The 17,305-nt window shown below is 49.4% G+C and overlaps 1 protein-coding gene and 1 pseudogene across 2 annotated transcripts, besides 1 other annotated feature; both read left to right on the forward strand.

Annotated features, from left to right (window-relative positions):
- Positions 1 to 13,684: 13,684 nt before the first annotated feature.
- Positions 13,685 to 15,645, forward strand: NCS54_01483900 (annotated as a pseudogene). Its single transcript has 3 exons — positions 13,685 to 14,469; positions 14,818 to 15,351; positions 15,414 to 15,645.
- Positions 13,685 to 15,645: a sequence feature.
- Positions 15,646 to 16,244: 599 nt separating this feature from the next.
- Positions 16,245 to 16,738, forward strand: NCS54_01484000 (Hypothetical protein; the record flags this gene model as incomplete). Its single annotated transcript, XM_053159964.1, has 2 exons — positions 16,245 to 16,646; positions 16,703 to 16,738. 2 exons carry the CDS (start codon positions 16,245 to 16,247, stop codon positions 16,736 to 16,738), a joined length of 438 nt encoding a protein of 145 aa, XP_053015939.1.
- Between the last annotated feature and the right edge of the window lie 567 nt (positions 16,739 to 17,305).

Genomic DNA, 17,305 nt, shown 5'->3' on the forward strand with positions numbered 1-17,305 from the left:
AATTGGCAACAGGTCAAGACCAGCTGCCACGTACACCCCAGACCCGGAAACGTCAAATGTCGCTTCTCAGCCCTGGACAACATCAAAGGCCAGCAAAAAAGCGATCGAACGAAATCCTTTCGACGGCGGCGGACGACAAGATGGAGTGAGGAAATGGAAGCGGCAAGGTTATGACCATGTATGCCTATGGGAGCGGTGGGGGCTGGTCGGTGTTCTGAACGGGAAGGGGTGGGTTGTAACACGGGATGGGGCCTCCGCCGGGTTGGCTGTGTTGAACACCCGGTATGAGACAGGATAACATCTGATGAGTCTTTGAATGCTGAATGCTTGAGGCACTGTGATGAGCGTGATCCGCCTCCTATTGTTACCCGAAACTGAATGCCAGAGACGAGACCCCTCATCACCCGACTCATTCGGCATGCCACACATTCACACCCGTCGAGACATGGGATGGTAACGTGTTGAGACTGTGTAGCTAAGATGGCCCGATCTGCCGGTTACTGGGATGTGGGTAGGTAGATCCTAGGTATGTAGGTAAAGAGCTATGCTCCTCTCAGGCACATGTAACTTAGACCTTTTAACAACAACATATCATCTTCGACTCCCGTAGTATTGCTTCATAATAGCGATACTCGGCCTAGGGTCATGGCATACCTACGTCGGACGAAGCCCACGGCTCTCCGCAGACCAGACCCGACCCTTCCAGACTCGAGATATGCTTTGGCTCACAGCCAATGGAATGACAATTGTCAACTTCTGTTGTTAGAGTGACGATAAGGATGAGGTGAACAATCTACTGCGATGGTCTGTTCCAGAACACTGTCTGGTGGCCGGCAACTTCAACACCAGACACCACACTTGGTAGGCAGGACAGACTACTGACCGGGCCAAAGATATTGCAGGCTGGGCATTGGAAAATGGCCTTGACCTACTTAATACTCCAGATGTCCCAACAAGCCCACACGGGAACGCCATTGACCTTGACTTCACCAACAAACCCCGTTGGCCGAAGCCACGATTGAGGATCATCTCGCCACGAGCTTGACCACTTCACCCCCAGCCTCACTCTCCCCCACACGAGACCAGCCCGGATATAACCGGGCAAGATTCAAGTGAAAAACGGACGACGAGCTCAAGCAATTCGTGGACGTCGTAGATCTCGGGACTGCTAGAATCCCTCGCGCAGATTCGACTCCACCGGAGCTCGACGAGCTTGCCCCCGCGCTCGTGAATCTCCTAATATCGGCAGCGAAAGTAGCCGGCCGACCTACACGGAAGGGAGCACGCACTGCTACCTAGTGGACAGAGAAGTATGCTGGTGCGGCAGCCGGCTTTCGCGCAACAAGAAAGCTCTACTTTCTCGGCTTCAACTAGGAAGTTCAAATTGCGAAGAGAAACTTTCACCGCGTGGTCTGTCGAGCCAAAATAATCTTCTGTCGGAGCCTCATCGACGATTTCCCCCATAGTAGCTCTGTTTTCAGAGCCATTCGGTGGCTAAAGTTCCCAGGGGCCTTCCAGCCACCACCGCTGCGGGTTGATGACGTCGTCCACGAAACGCAGCTAGACAAGGCGAACGCACTCCGACCAGCCACGCTAGAGCGATAAACCGCAGAGGACAATATCCAGGATCCCTATAGGAGGCGCAATATGTGACCCTCCATACAGGAAACACTTCTCCAGGATCAGACAACATCATAGTCAAGCTTCTCCGAGCTGTGTGGCATATATTATAGGGACACACGTCCGCCGCCGCCGCCACCTGTTGGATTGTACAGGAACGCTGAGTACACATGATAACTAGCTGTTATTATTGTTGTTATTAACTCGTAGTCGAAGGACCGGACCCTTGGACCCTTATATCTTAGACTAATTCCGTCCAGGATTCGGGTTTTGTAGAGTCCTAGATAACGGTCCTACAATTTAAGTTTTAGGACATCAAACCATTAACTTTAACCCTGACCCTGAAGTTGAGGAGGACCTTTCAGTTCTTCCAACACGGGATTGCCAGTATCGCCAATCCTATTCTTGCTCTCCACGGAACCCATATTCCGATTGGACAATCCCTGGGGCCGCTTCGGCCCCTTCGGCCCCTTCGGCCCAAAGAAGACCGAATTCATGCACTTCTCCCGCAGTAAACCTAGGACCGCCCCAGCCATACGTCACGGTGGTGTCGTGAAGCGTCCCGAGTCGGCCCTGTGCTGGGCTAAGCCTCTGCTTCGACAGCAAGCTATCATTCCGAATCCACTTCGAGAGATAGGCGGCCAAGGTACAGGCCGTCGCCTACCACTTGCGAGGACTCGCCAACAAGAAACATGGCACCCCACCGAGCACCATACGAAGTGCTGTCAGAGCATATGTCGAGCCAGTCCTGCTCTATGGTGCCGAGGCCTGGAACCCAGGCAGAACCCGGCCACAATGGAATCAACCGCCCAAAGACCCACCGTCGAGCAACTAGCATCTCATACAGAGAATGAGCGGGACGATGAACCGGCCCGTGCGGGCCATACTTCCTGTCTGGAAGACAACACCCGTCGCCGCCCCCCACCGGGAAAGCGGGATACCACCAGTCGCCCAGCTTCTCGAAGCACGGCGGCTTCGGTTCTCATCTCGACTCAAGTCCCTCTCAAGTCCCTCAACGAAGCCCACCCTCTGGCGGCTCGAACGCTCCTGCCCAAACAACCTGTGTATTACGATCTTGTCAACCACAATTATCAAGCCCCGGCAGGGAGCAGCTTCAAGACACGTCTTCGACGTACTGGTGAGCTTCTCTCGTTCTGTGTACGACCAACACTCGTTCAGCAGCGCTTTAACCAAGGGATGATGGAGCCTCTGCAGACAGCAGCGAAACAAGAAACCGCCGAGGCCTTCCTCCATTGGGTTCGGTCACTGAATCCGCTCACCATGGTCGTTTACTCGGATGGCTCTCTATCTCTCGAAGTGGCAGCCAGCTACAGCTTCATCATCCACCAGAACAACCTCCCGATTTTGGACGGATTAGGTCGCCTTGATCCGGCGGAGGTATCTGATGCTGAGACCACGGGAGCGTTAGAAGGCCTGAAGGCCGCCCTAAGCCTCCGAGAAGTAGCAACACGAGACATCATCATCTACCTCGACAACCTCGCGGCCACCACATGACTGCAAGGTACGCCGTCTGACCTCTCTTAGGATGTCTTCCTCGAGTTCCGGGCCTTAGCAGCATCGCATGGGGCTACACAGGTGCGCTGGTTGTCCGGCCACACCAGCATTCCCGGCAACGGACAAGCTGATAAACTAGTAAAAGCGGTATCCTCACTGCCCGATCCCGATGGTGCTTGGCCAACACTTGCGCGAGCCTACGATGGCTCGCGAGATAGGATCTACAGGAAGCATTCGAAGCGTAGTGGGCTACCACCGACCACTGGCTGTCCATCGGAGCCCTCGCTCCCGCGCACAGCATTGCACCATCTGCTTGCAGCGACATCTTTCCATGGGGATTTTGCCGCTTATTATGGGCGATTTGGCCACAGGGGAGCACGGGTGGTCTGCTCGTGCAACCGACGCAAAGCAGCCAGATCATATCTTCTACTGCAGAAAGGTTCCGCCGCGTCATCGGTGAGACTAATCCCCCTCACAGGATATAGCAGTCGACCTTGCAATAGTAAAGTATTTAATCAAATTCATTAACCTATACAGAACATTCGTCTTCTTCGAAAAGATTTGCCGTCGCTACTAGACGAGACCGACCCGGGACGCATTCACGTCCCTCCCTCCTTCCTTCCTTCCATCCTTCCTTTTCAGGCTACTTTATTTTGTCTTCTATTCTTACCTCTTACTGGCTCGGCCAAATAAAGGGCGCCTCGACGCCCTGGCCGTGACTCCCCGCGGGCAGCCCCGAGCGGCCATGCTCACGGGTTCACCGCAGCCTCCCTGACAGCAGGTTTGTCTCGCGGCTGCTATTTCCCAGCTGCACCTGATCCTCCTACTGACGGGTAGCAAGCTTGATACGATGCGCCTTCTGTGCTAGTAACATACTAAATAGGGCGGTCCATTGACGTCTTCTATAGAAAATGCATATAAATGAGGAAGGTCTTAAGTCACTAATCCACCTCCCTTACTCAACGGCATCATATAATTAGACTAGATAGAGACTCATTGATCAGCACGTCCTATGCCCCAGTATGGGACTTCTCAGGGCCGATAATCCCCTGGATGACAAATACACATACACATACACACATAGATAGATACATACCTACATACATGCAAGCACCTGTTGGCTTGCCTGGCCACAGTGGTAGATAGTACATGCCGACCACGGTAGAGTCTAGAATTCTTAGAGATACAGAAGGAAGAACGAGTGGATAACGAGATTAGCGATATAGTAGTTCACGGTGCTGCATCTATTAAAGCATTCGAATATACTACGAGTGGCCAAAGACCAACCGTGGACTCCCTGTTTTGCAATAAAATATATTCGGGTTAGTGTTATTCTTTCTACAAAACAGTTATCACTGGCACCATCTACTTAGTGGAGGCCAGCCTCAAATCCTATCATCTAATTCATCTGGTTCACTAAAATCCAGGTCTCATCATCTAATGGGGACCACCTTATAGTTGCTTCAGAATCATCAGAATAGTCTAAATTATCCACGTCCTCCGTGTCGTCTCCATGAAGGTCGTCGTTAATGCGACGATGCAACATAGCTTATTCCTCAGTGTGGTATACCTCCGATGCTTCTATAATCGTACTCCACTTAAACGAAATCATTTCCAGGTTAGGGAACTTAGCCAAATTGCAAGTATGCTACATGCATTCTGTCAGTCGTATACACTGACACTCGTGCCTCTCGACAAGCACGGTGAGCTTCCGCACAAGCACCTCCACTGGAACAGCATCAATCCAGCCACCCAGAGTATCATTCAAAAAGCGGCTAAGTCCATCCAGAGAGATAATAAAGGCGTTTTCCTCATAGAAGACTTTCCTAGCCTCCTAAATAAGGTATCTTTGGGCTTTATCTTCGCTAAGCGACTGCTTTAAGAGCAGAAACTTTTTCATTGGGCCTTCATCAGACCAGGAAATAGGCTCTTATATCTTAATTAGCTTTTCAGAAACCAGATACTTGCGGAATATTTCGAGGCGACCATCGGTAGAAAGGCCGTTGAGGTTCTTCGAGCTCATCAATAAAGTGGCATTGTTATCTCGGTCGGGATGATTGGTTGTTTTAGGTTCCCGAAGCAGAGACGACGGCTGCAAGAGCTATTAGTATCTATTCTACTCGAGTGAAATAAGCCATTCTCTGCTTACCTCCGCAAACTTGCCCGCGCCATATCCTAGCTGACGCAACATCACCGCGGGCTTCTCGTCTTGGATTATGGTCTGAGAGTTTAAATAATAGGTATGAGGAATTATCCGAACTATGAACATTAGTATACTAAAGTGAAAGATACAGCGATGAGATTAATAGATATCAGAACTTTATACATTTGCATGCTCTGACAAAAATAGTAAAACCGGATCACTCTATCACCCCGTCTGTCTTCTTTTCCTCAGACCCCCCCTGCAACCTAACACAAGACGGCCAAAAACCCTATTCATTTATCCCAAGCTGTGCTCCTTGCAGAGACAATTCTGATCATCGCTTTTCGAAGAACAGCTGCCAAAGCTGAAACGTCCGGAATTAGCCAGGCTTCCTTGCTATTAAAACAAGTCGCAGATTCTCAATATTATTTCGTGCACGAGCACAAGTCATGAAATGGCCGTAGATAATTACACGATCAAGGCCTATCATTTGGGTTACATAGACAGAGCCAAAGCACGTCCGAATTCAGAGCATACATTAAGCATAAGAGCAACGGATCACCCAGTTAGAGGCCATTTGAGGGTTCTTGATCGTCTTGATACAAATTAGAGATATCTTAAGCTGAATTCCGCGGCAAAGCTAAAACCAATTAAATACAGGTAAGTTTCTGGTTACTAGGGCTCATTACTCCGCAGCTAGCTAATCGCACAGCACCACGTAGCCCGACACTGCAACTCACGCCCTATTAACCCACCCCCCAGAGGCCGGTGGTTTCTAGCCCAAGTCTACACCATATATAATAATGGCTTTGATCTTATTTCTATATGAAGCTCAGTCCTAATCTATGGCGGACGAGGCGTCGATAGAGTAGATAATACTCAGACGCAGCGCCGAGGTAGGGCATCAACAAGGCCACCTAAGAACACTAGCTACTCGGGGAAGACAAAGTCTAACCATATCATTTTAGAAAGTAGATAGACATACCCGACGCATATTTTGTTTATGACTCTAAATCATGGGCCTCGGTCTGCTCGAGGACTATTGCTACGTCGAGGCTAAAGAAATACTATCCCGGAACAAGGGTTCCTTGCTGGCATCATTTTGCCAGACGGATAAGAAATTAGAGCCATATTCATTTGACTACCAAGAGGCTCACCATCTCATTGTTCTCTTGCGTGGCTCACTTAAACAACTAGGAGGTGAACCAGACCAGTTCCACCATCGTTATGACGACCAGTATTCAGCTGTTCAGAGTCAGATCATATAGGGAGAATTTATGCAAGTTACAGGGAGCCGCTTCCGCTTAGAGGCAGACCATCTCTGACTATACAATGGAATTTCCTGGTCAAACCTGCTTGAGGGTAAAGGACTGGCGATTGAGGACTTCATGATATTGCGAGACAAGTATAGCCGCATTCTAGATCAAGAGTGGGAATACAGAGGGTATTTTTTCCCCTAACGTGCGGAGTAACGCTGAGTTGGCCTAGGTCATTATGATCAGTCTCAATAAATACATAAACGAATTTAAGACGACACAACAGATGCCCGTTGCTACGCCCGAAGGATAACGATAGAGAGTAAGCATAGTGAGACTAGGATCAAGCCCGAGGACTTGGCTGTTTTCCATTCCTATTCTTTTCTTTTTTTATTTAACAAAATTAAAGAAAATAAAACAATAATCGTCGGGTTTCTCCCGAATTTCTCACTACTCACCGTTGGCTCACCAGGTTACAGAATCACGGCACTCCAGGATCATAAGGATCCCGCGGGAACCATGAGCCCCTCACAAGGAGCCCTAATATAAATAGCACATACTCACTGCACTCTTCTATATAACAGCTACTTTAGCTATCAATACAACTTTATTATACTCAACAGCCTTAAGCACGTTACTAGACATGACAAAGCTCAGTCGCTTAGCGCGCCATAATCCTCTCCCAATATAAACCCAGCACGGCTTAGTTTATCACCCTAGGAAACCTAACTGACACACTATCATCCCCTCTCTGATAAAGAGAGGGTTGCGGCTTAAGGCCAACTTAGCCAGCCCCCGGGTATACCCGGAGCTCCTCAGACTGAGCATGCCAACAACGCCTCGTTTCTTTCAGGGTAATATCCCTTGCTTCCCCACTCTCCGCCACCCTGAAGCCGGGATTTGTGTTGTCTAATGACTGACGGAGGCGGAGAATCGAATCTTGCCTAGCCTGCTGGTGTGATTAGACAAGGGTCGCGCTGCACGGTCAACCGAGTGACGCATTATTTTGATTTCCCTCTTTACAACTGTCGATTTCTTCAAAAACCTAGGGTGGCAAGCTTGAGCCCTCTATCGTTCGCTCATCCATCGGCGGCACTAAGATGTCAATTTTTATTGTATCCTTTTTTAACTCATTCTTCCATTCATTCTTCACGTCTTGACCTTGACCAACCCTATGCCCTCTCCGTAATAAGATCCCGATAACACGCTTATGGTGTCGTTCCCCAAGTCGCTGGGAAAGGCGACCCCCAGTAAAACATGGCCCATGCATGCGGAACACGGTGACAAGACCTCTGACTACTTTCGCAAGAAAGATGATTGCGTCGGCAGATTGGAGAGGTTATGTTGGGGGGTCGGGATGGTGCCCAAAACGTGTGCTGAAGCACCATCGAAACGAAGTCATCAAGTTCCAGGCCCTCCAAGCGTTGGAAAGTATCTCCGAATTAGCATCGGAGAAGGGTATCGAGCTAAAAAGCTTATAGGATGAGAATGGCCATTTACCAAAGGCAATAGAAGACCTAGGTAGCCCGAGGCTGACGGTCGAAGTGTACCAGAGGGCCGAGGACTACCTGAACGAAGGCTATCCCAAGAATGAGAGAGGTGGCAGCCAAGGCGAGTGCTTAATAGTACAGCATCTCCAGCCCATACATTGGCGAGATATGGACGACTATGAGGATCGTAACACCAGTGGAGTCAGAGAGCACACCAACCCAGACATTGACGACATCAACAACGATGTAGAGCACACCATTTCAGGCATTGGCGACGTCAGTGGCGCAGGAGGGGATACCGATCCGGACGTTAGCGACACCAACGACGCGGGCGAGACTCTTCCAGCAGGCCTGGGATCGGCCAGACGGGGTTCACGGCTCAGAAAACGCAAGGCCGCCTCCTTGGCTGTCGACCTTACCCGCCGGACCGAGTTTCCGGAACAGCGGCGCACATCGAGACTGGAGAAACAATTGACGCGACTTCGAGCACTGAGAATCACTTTGGATCTGCAGAGCGAGGCTTCACTTGGGGGCGAAACCGTCAACCTCTTGTTTCAATTCTGCTTCGGCCTGTTCCCAACACAAAACCGGCACCTGTTTGGCCCATTGTGGCTCCAAGTCGATGATCCTCTGCTATCCATGAAGCCCAAGTTTTCCCCAAAGAAGATGAAGTTCACTAGATCCCTTTGCATCGCCGCAACCCTGGACATTGGACGCTCATCGTCTTGAAAACTACTGTGACCTTATGTTCATTGCGAGTTCTACGACTCGTTGGCTAAGGAATCCTCGCGTCCCAAGAAGGTCGCGTCACTTCTAGGCCGATGGTTGCAGAAATGTCAACCCGGCCTACACTTAAGTTTAGAGCTGAAAGTCTGCGTTGCTCGCCACCTTTTTATGATCTAGCTAACCTTTCCAGAATTATGTACAGCAAGCAGACGGTATCAGTTATGGGATCTTTGCGCTCGTTTGCTTCCGACGTCTACTAGAGGGTCACGATATCAACAAGCGGTTAGATCCAACCAAGGCTAGGCAAGATCTTCTAGATGAAATACTCCAAGCCGATATGCCATCTCTTTCGCTACGAGAGAGACCTCCCTACTCCTACTAGAGCTGCAAGCGGCCAATGAGGGAGAAGACCAGAGCGAAGGGCATGTTTAGCCTTCGATAGCTGACAACAAGGGCGGCGGCTCGCCATACCAGAATGGACGTCTTCTTGATCACTATTTTCTCGAGAAACTAGTCACTCTAGATACCCTCAAACATTTGCGGAACCGATATCCCGAAGAGACGAAGGCCATGGAACCCGCCTAGCCCCACGTCGAGGCTACGAAATCTGCTCACGCCATGGCAGTTCAGCGAGCAGTATAGGTGAGAAAGGAGTTTGAGGATGTTATCAATACCATCTCAAAGGAGATGGAAGGTAGTGGCGCCGGCACCCCCTCTTGCTTTAGAGAATAAATTAATTAGCAAGCTCGAGGGGCCCCAGACTACTAAATCTACGCTAGCTTCCGACGCCGACCTAAGCATAGTATCCTCCAACCTAATAAAGATAGTCAAAGATTGCATATATGCAGCCTATGCGACTCAAAGGGATAAGATCAAACGAATTATAGCAACATAGATCGCAACTGCTAGTGAGAGGGCTAAAGAAGGGGAAGAGGAGGCGGTTAAGCTATCAGGGGAGGCTAATAAAAGGGAACATAAAGTGGCCATGCTACTAGAGGCCACTAACTTAGGCCGGGGACTATTAGCGTTTAAGGATCAGGCGTCTCATATCCTTCTCAAAAGGCTATATACTACCGCCTAGTAATATTAGGGTTACCATAGTTACAGCATCTATTATATATGGAATTAAGAATATTCTTATGGTATATATTACGACTCTATCATTAACAATAATATTATAAATAAGCTTTTACGAGGAAATTAAATAGATTCGGAGACGAATTCCCTATGTTTATTCCCAATCCACTAGCACTTCAGGGGTCAGGGGGTCTAAGATATAGGTAACTAATTAGGCCGTCTATATTTCTTTCTGCTCTTTGGTTTAATTATCAAGTGCTCTATGTGCATTTAACCCCAGTACGTACCAGTCTGTGATGATCAGCTTAAGTTCCCTATGTATCTGGGATTAGTGTCAAGCCATCTAGGTTAAGAAAGAAAGCGATAAAGCAGCCGGCTTAATTACATATTAGAGCACACGGGGCATAGATACGCGTTTCATACGTGAGCACGGTTATAGTCTAGGGGAAGATTTAATGCGTCCTCTGCGTACTCAGGGAAACCTCAAATAATTCCTTTGATATACTTACTCGTCTAGAAGTTCTTAGTGAAGTAGCATTATCGCCGCGACGTCATAGGCTACTCTCATAGATCGCTTAATAGATCGGGTTTTATCGGCACGTAAACTCTAAGTTACTGTCTGCCCAAAGTCGGCTACTGGGTCCAGAAGAGATATATAGTTGATCTGTCCCTTCGCTATTGCATTCATAGCGGCGGCGGGATCATCAATTTTCACGGGCACTCCACGGACGTAGAGACAATGACACATGCTCATCTCGACACAGAAAGGGGACTAGATGGCCGTCGCGTATAGAGAAAGGTTATCGCCTAACTATTCGTCCCAATCCTTATTATCGCTTAGACCGACATTATCTCGTTCAAACTCGAAATTCCGTAGACGGTCGACCCAGTTTACCGAGCCCACAAAAACAGCTGCTAATAAGCCTTTAGGAGGGAGGTAAGAAGGTAGATCTAGCATAGCATGAAGCCGATCCGCAAGAATCCGTGCCGTTTTATCTTGATGTGCGTAGATAGCCGCTATTACGTCAATATAGCCATGATAGGTAGCCATAATAATAGGAGATACATCGATGGTTATGAGTCGGTCGTCTCTATAGACAACCATAGACCTGGATTTAGGAAAGATAGCACCGGCCTGAATTTCTCTCTAGATAAGCTCAGTAGGGTTAAGTCTAAACTTGTCGTGAGACCTTGAGGAAACATAGAATAGTGCATAGTATCGATAGAGACGCTAGTTCGCGATAGCGCCAAGTGCATCACCGCAATATACGAGGACAACTAGATAACGTCGCCCGTAATGGCCAAGGGTTAGGATGCGGTCGATGATTTTAAAAGGAAGGCATTGAAGGCCAGACGTAATAGACGAATAGTCGGGACCCTGGCCAGGGACGAATATAAAGATATATGCGCATAGTAAGTGGGTGTTTAGACCGTTACAAAGAGGGGTTAGAAATCTATGAAGGGTAGTGAAGGAACCTTAGTCCTTTTAACCATATCGCTTATTAATAGATATTAGCTCTAAGAAAATGATCCCTTCCCGCGGCCCTGGTTAGGAGGTACGACCCCCGTTGAGCAGCTCGAAGTAAGGGCTAATTCCGGTGGGTCTTACTCGTATGTCATGAGGATACTTGTAGATGTTCTTTTGTGCCTTTAGAGTCCTCGGGAGGCTATCGCTTATTTCTCTCTGCAGATAATATGGAGGTCAAGAACAGGAGAGTCATAGGCCGCCGCCCTCTCGAGTGCGTGGCAGCAGTATACCCTCCTGGTGAAGGGGGATAGCCTTTATCAACGCGATAAGTTAAGTATTGGTACGGTAGGGCTTTGTGGAATTAGGGCTTTGAATGGTATGAGATGTGAGGGCAATCTTTAATGAGTAATCATCATAATATATCTAATAACGTAACTATAAACTTGAATAAAATCATCGTGAATCTCTTAGCTATAGATATCTAGTGAGAAACCTTTGGTTCTAGACCTAAGTGATTGTTTACCTAGAGAGATACCTGCCTAGCAAATTGAACAAAACACACAGCCAGCTATCTTACCACTCACATAGAATACACAACCAAGAGATGCTGCCAATACTAGGTCATCCTAATTTACCCTATAGGCGCTAGAACTCCATAATAGCTAGTCTACCGCTAGAGAAGTCAGCTGCCTCACTGAATCTGCCGCGTTAGTCGTTAGTATCTTACGGGGTTAACCTGATGACTATAATACGGAGCTACGCATACTAACCCTCATGCGCCTCTGAAACAACCAACGTTAGCCGAAAGGCAGTATGCTGACTCGGCCCTTACTTAAGACAGAAGGTAATATGCGGTAGGAGAAGCCCGTCATAGCCATGATGTGTATATATTAGAGGGCAATCATGGCTATGGCTTAATCTGGATGGCATTAATGGCCGTCTTTGAGTATAGGCGAGTCAGACGGAGGAGGCAGGCATGTTCTCTCGCATGACTAGAGACCCTTTGCCACTTGCCAACAAGGTCGAGTCCTCATATACGCCAGATGGGGCAGGTCATGGTGATTATTGCGTCTAACACTAATAACTCGCCGGAGTCAGCCATCTCCGGCCTCTCTTCACCCAATCATCCTTCATGGCATACTAGCTTTCCCCCCGTTTACGAGGCAAGTAAGCCATAACGAGCGGTATAAGAATAGGTGAGCTAAGTACCAGTAGCTATTTTTATTAGTCAGAATTACATTCGAGTGTCATATGCCCATCCATCATCTGAGAGGGTATCGCCATTCTCCTAAGGTACAAGCACGCGCCTGCAGTTTTGCGTTTAGGAACAGGAAACCTGCCGTCTTCATAAGCATCCGAGACTTACATCCAATGCTTTCCCGCCACGATTATCCTAGGCCACTACACTCCTATACTACCTTCCTTCTAGAAGGGTAGCCGAGCTAGCCACTTTTCCTCCCGATTGATATCAGCTAGGACGTAAGCCTTAGCCCGAGCATTTTTATTTCAATGCTATGGTTCCAATAGTAAAGGGGGCAGTACTGCGCGGTAACCATTAGTGGGCGAGGGAAGTACGAAAGACACTAGGCAAATCCAACGCCCCTCCCTGGTATATAGGCGTCCACTTTATATAGCGCTAGTGCTTACTTTAAACTAAGCATTATCGTTTTGACTATATGCTAACATAAGGCCTAAGGCCGTGAAGGCTAGGGGTAGCCTTGATCTCGATGGAAGCAGGGTCCACTATGCTATGTCCTCGCTCCCAGACCCCAGACTATACTGCCCAGTTTTCTCCTTATTGATAATGGGGGTAGGTTATATGGAGAAGGCAAACACGCAACTGCTTCCTATGGGCCGATTATCTCCTCTATTTATTTTTTTCCATCCGTTATTAGATCTCCATGCCATCCACCGGCAAAGCAAGGTTCTCAGAGACTCCAGATGCCGCAGGTCTCGATGGTCGCTAATCGAGATTCAGTCGGACATTATATTGCGGATCACCGGCCAACCAGAAGAGAATAAAGTTATACTCTGTTCATTATGCGTTATCCTACTTCCAGGCATTACTTCAAGGCGCTCATTCGCGGCCCGTTCAAGATAAGCCCCCGAGAGGGAACCATACGATTTTGGCTCATAAGCCCTCACGGTGAAAACACCTCATCTCATGCAGGAACCAGGTAGGGTATCCACTCAGGCATTCTCCAAGCCAGACTCTACCTACTTACACTCTCTCCATCTCGGCTCTGGTTATATAAACCGGTTCCGTCCGTTTCATAACTACCCACGGGAAATCTCATTCCGCTCCTCTTTTCTTCTTCTTCTTTAAAGCATTAAGATTTTTCTTCTCGTCCAACTCCAAACCAAGATTCGCTATCGATAAATAACCAGCGCGCGCATCCACACAACACACCACACCACACCACACCACCCACGTCCAATTCGCACACCACCGTACACTATGGCTCAGAACGGACAAGCTCATCTCCACCGATCTGAGGTGGCGAATGCTCCTAAAGTCATGACCCGGGCATCCGACGAAGCACTGGACGAGTACCGGAAAAAGCATAGCAGTATCAAAGCGAACGAAGAAAAAATGGGGTTCGAACATCAGTGTCGCCAAAACGCGACGGAAGAGGAACAACGGGCCAACGAAATCATCCAATGGCTGAGGCATCAAGACCAGGTCAACGTCTTTAACACGGCGACTCGCCGAAAGGGATACGGTGGTCAGTTGCATTCTAGGTTCGTGGGCGACCATTTCCTGTCCAACAAACCTCTCATAGAGGACACTGCTTTGTTCCGCATCACGCGGCAAATGCCCAAAGGGAGTCACTTGCACATCCATTTCAACTCTTGTCTGCAACCCCACGTGTTACTTGACATAGCAAAGGAAATGGACGGCATGTGGATCTCGAGTGACCTGCGCCTCACGCCGGACAACGACTCCGAAAGCTTTGAGCAGTGCGAAATCCAATTCTCTCTTGCGACGAAGAACGATGAGCCACTGGGCAATTTGTTCCATGGCGAACGCAAGGGTCGGCGATGGATGAAGTTCCAAGACTGCCTCCGGCAGTTCCCCGCACATTATGAAAAGTCTACTGCTGACGAGTGGTTGTCCAACAAGCTCATGTTTCATGAGGGTGAGGCGCATAATTGCCTGCAAAGCCAAGATGGGTGAGTCACCACCTTTCCCTTTCCCTTCCTTTTCCTTTATACGGGATAAGTTCTTTGTACGAATGAGAAATCGAGAACCTGGATAGAGTATAGAGCTGACGTGATATTCGGGGGAAAAAGGATCTGGGAAAAGTTCAACGGGCGAACGAGGATGATGAAAGGCCTCATCAACTATAGGAAAGCCTATGCGGCCTACATGCGGCGTTTTCTACAAGACCTGGTGTCGGACAACATCCTTTATGCCGAGATCCGAGTCAACTTTATGCAGAGCAACTAGCTGTACGACGATGATGGTTCGAGCTCCTCTGGGAACCGACAGATCATGGAACTCATCATCGACGAGGTCAGGGCCTTCCAAAACGAAATGTCAAGCAAGGGCAAATTTTTTGGTGGTGTCAAAGTCATCTACTGTACGCCACGGTCATTCAACCAAGAAGCAATCGCACAGGCACTTGGCGAGTGCTTCAGTTTCAAACTCGAGTGGCCTGGATGGATTGCAGGCTTCGACCTCGTCGGCGAAGAATCCAAGGGGAAACCCCTACAGGCGTTTGTCCCGGAGCTCCTTGGCTTCAAGAGGAGGTGTGAGGAGGCCGGTATCGACATTCCTTTCCTTTTCCATTGCGGCGAGACCATCGCGGACGAGGATGACAACTTGTCCCATGCACTGAATCTTGGGTCGAAGCGGATCGGCCACGGGTTTGCCCTCATCAACCACCCTTACATCATGCAACGCATGAAGGATGAGGGTGTCTGCCTCGAACTATGTCCTATATCCAACGAGATCCTGGGACTTGCCGGGCGCATCAGTCAACATGTCATGTATCCGCTCCTGGCGAACAATGTACATTGCACCATTAGCTCCGATAACGGAACGCTGTTCAGGTGAGTGAGACAGATAAGGAAGAGCTCCCCGATATTTCTACCCATACTGACGCTGAACAAAGGTCTTCTCTGTCTCACGACTTCTACCAAGTCCTGGTTGGCAAGTCCGATATGAGTCTGTCGGGCTGCCGACAACTCATTCTCTGGAGTATTGAGCATGCTTGTCTTGAGACCGAAGAGTATAGATGCATTAAGGATGAGTGGGAACGTCAATGGGCAGCTTTCCTCGATTGGGTAATTAAGGCCTACTGGGATCAGTACATGTCTTCTGCGAATATGCGCTTGCCAAGCTGAAGGGAGAGCGAAAAGGGCGGGTGGGGGGGAAGGGGGGTTGCCATGTACGCCTAGGGGAAGGGAGGAGGGGGAAGGGAGAGGGGAAAGGAGGGGCAGAGCCGAATTTTTCAGGACATACCTCATATAGGGTACAAGCATTTCCCGTTAGATAGTCAATTCGGCCTCTTATAGTTATCCATCTGGGAGAATAGTTCGGGAGAGGCTCTGCATCAGCAGCGACGACAACATCATCTTGTCTCTCCCTGAGCATTTCTAGCAGAGCATCATCAGCTACGAATGCTTGCGCCAGCATTCATAGCGTCGATATTGTGAGATTGGTTGCGCATCAACCAGCGATGCGGGGCCGATCACCAAGGGTCCTCTGTCGCGACCATGCTTCCTGATGAGATAATCAACGGGGCGGCTGACAAGCTTGCCGCGTATCGGAGCAATGACGTCCTCCCCGAGATTCTAGACCAGTATTAGGTCCTCATTGAAAACTACCGCCGCCTGAAGAGCGACTACGAAGAGGAGCGCGAGGGAAGAGAGCGATATTGAGAAGCTCGCCCGCGGCCAGGAGAGCAACCCTTGCGCCCTCGTCGTCATTGGCGGGGACAGCTATGTTTTTGACGAACACTGTCGGCGTGGGAGAAAAGGGAGAAGAGGGCGGCAGCATAGCTGTGCAGCAACTCATCGACAGCGTCAAGCGCAGCCTCCGCCGCAAGGGACTCGAAAGCTGCGAGGTCATGGTGCGCGTCTACGCTAACCTCGTGGGCTTGTCTAAGTTCCTCTGGAAGAACGGGCCCTGCGGTGCTGAAAAGCGTTCCCTCTCGTACTTTGTCGCAGGCTTTAATAGCTCTTATGGCCTCGCCGACTTTGTCGACGCCGGCGAACTAGAGAAAATGCCGACTTCAAGCTCAAAGCTATCCTCTACCTCTACGCCGATAATGCCCAGTGCAAGCATATTAACTTTGCCGCCTGACATGACATGGGCTACGTCTCAGACCTTACTCCCTATAGGGGTGACAAAGACAGGTTTACCCTGATCCGCACTCCGAGCCTGCTCTTCCACAAGTAGTTTGAGAAGCTCGGCATGAACATTGAGAGACTATAAGGCGTTTTCCGTCAGACTCCCCTCACGTACGCTACTTTATGTCAGAGCAAGCGCAACAACTCATCCACCAAACTCAACCTGGCATCTAGGAACCTGTCTAACGAGGGAACCGCCAGCAACGATGACAATGGCGATATGGAAACAGCTGCCGATTGGCCCATATCGATAATAAAACTTGGTCTCATATGAGCCAGAACAGCACCCCTTCACCTCCTTCTATCGGTGATGGCTCAAAGCCGGATAGAAACCTCAACAGCGACTGCCGCCGCGGCTCCAATAACCCCTCTTCAAGGCCAATATCGAATTACTGCCTGAGAGGCAAGATATCCCAGAAGGCTTTGTCGCCATCAACCACGTCGACGACCGCCTCAACGCCTTACTGCCTACCCTTCCGCCAACTCCATCAAGCGACTCAGGGCGTTATACGCCGAGAAGAGGTTCTGCAACAATAAGCAGCTGTCTGGCACCTGCGAAAATGACGACTGCAAGTACGAGCACAACCCAATCGCCGAGGAGCTCAAGCCGGCCCTCGAGTGCCTCGCACGCTTGGTCCCATGCTCTAAGCAC

This window comes from Fusarium falciforme, chromosome 13 (assembly GCF_026873545.1).
Source record: "Fusarium falciforme chromosome 13, complete sequence".
Classification (NCBI taxonomy): domain Eukaryota; kingdom Fungi; phylum Ascomycota; class Sordariomycetes; order Hypocreales; family Nectriaceae; genus Fusarium; species Fusarium falciforme.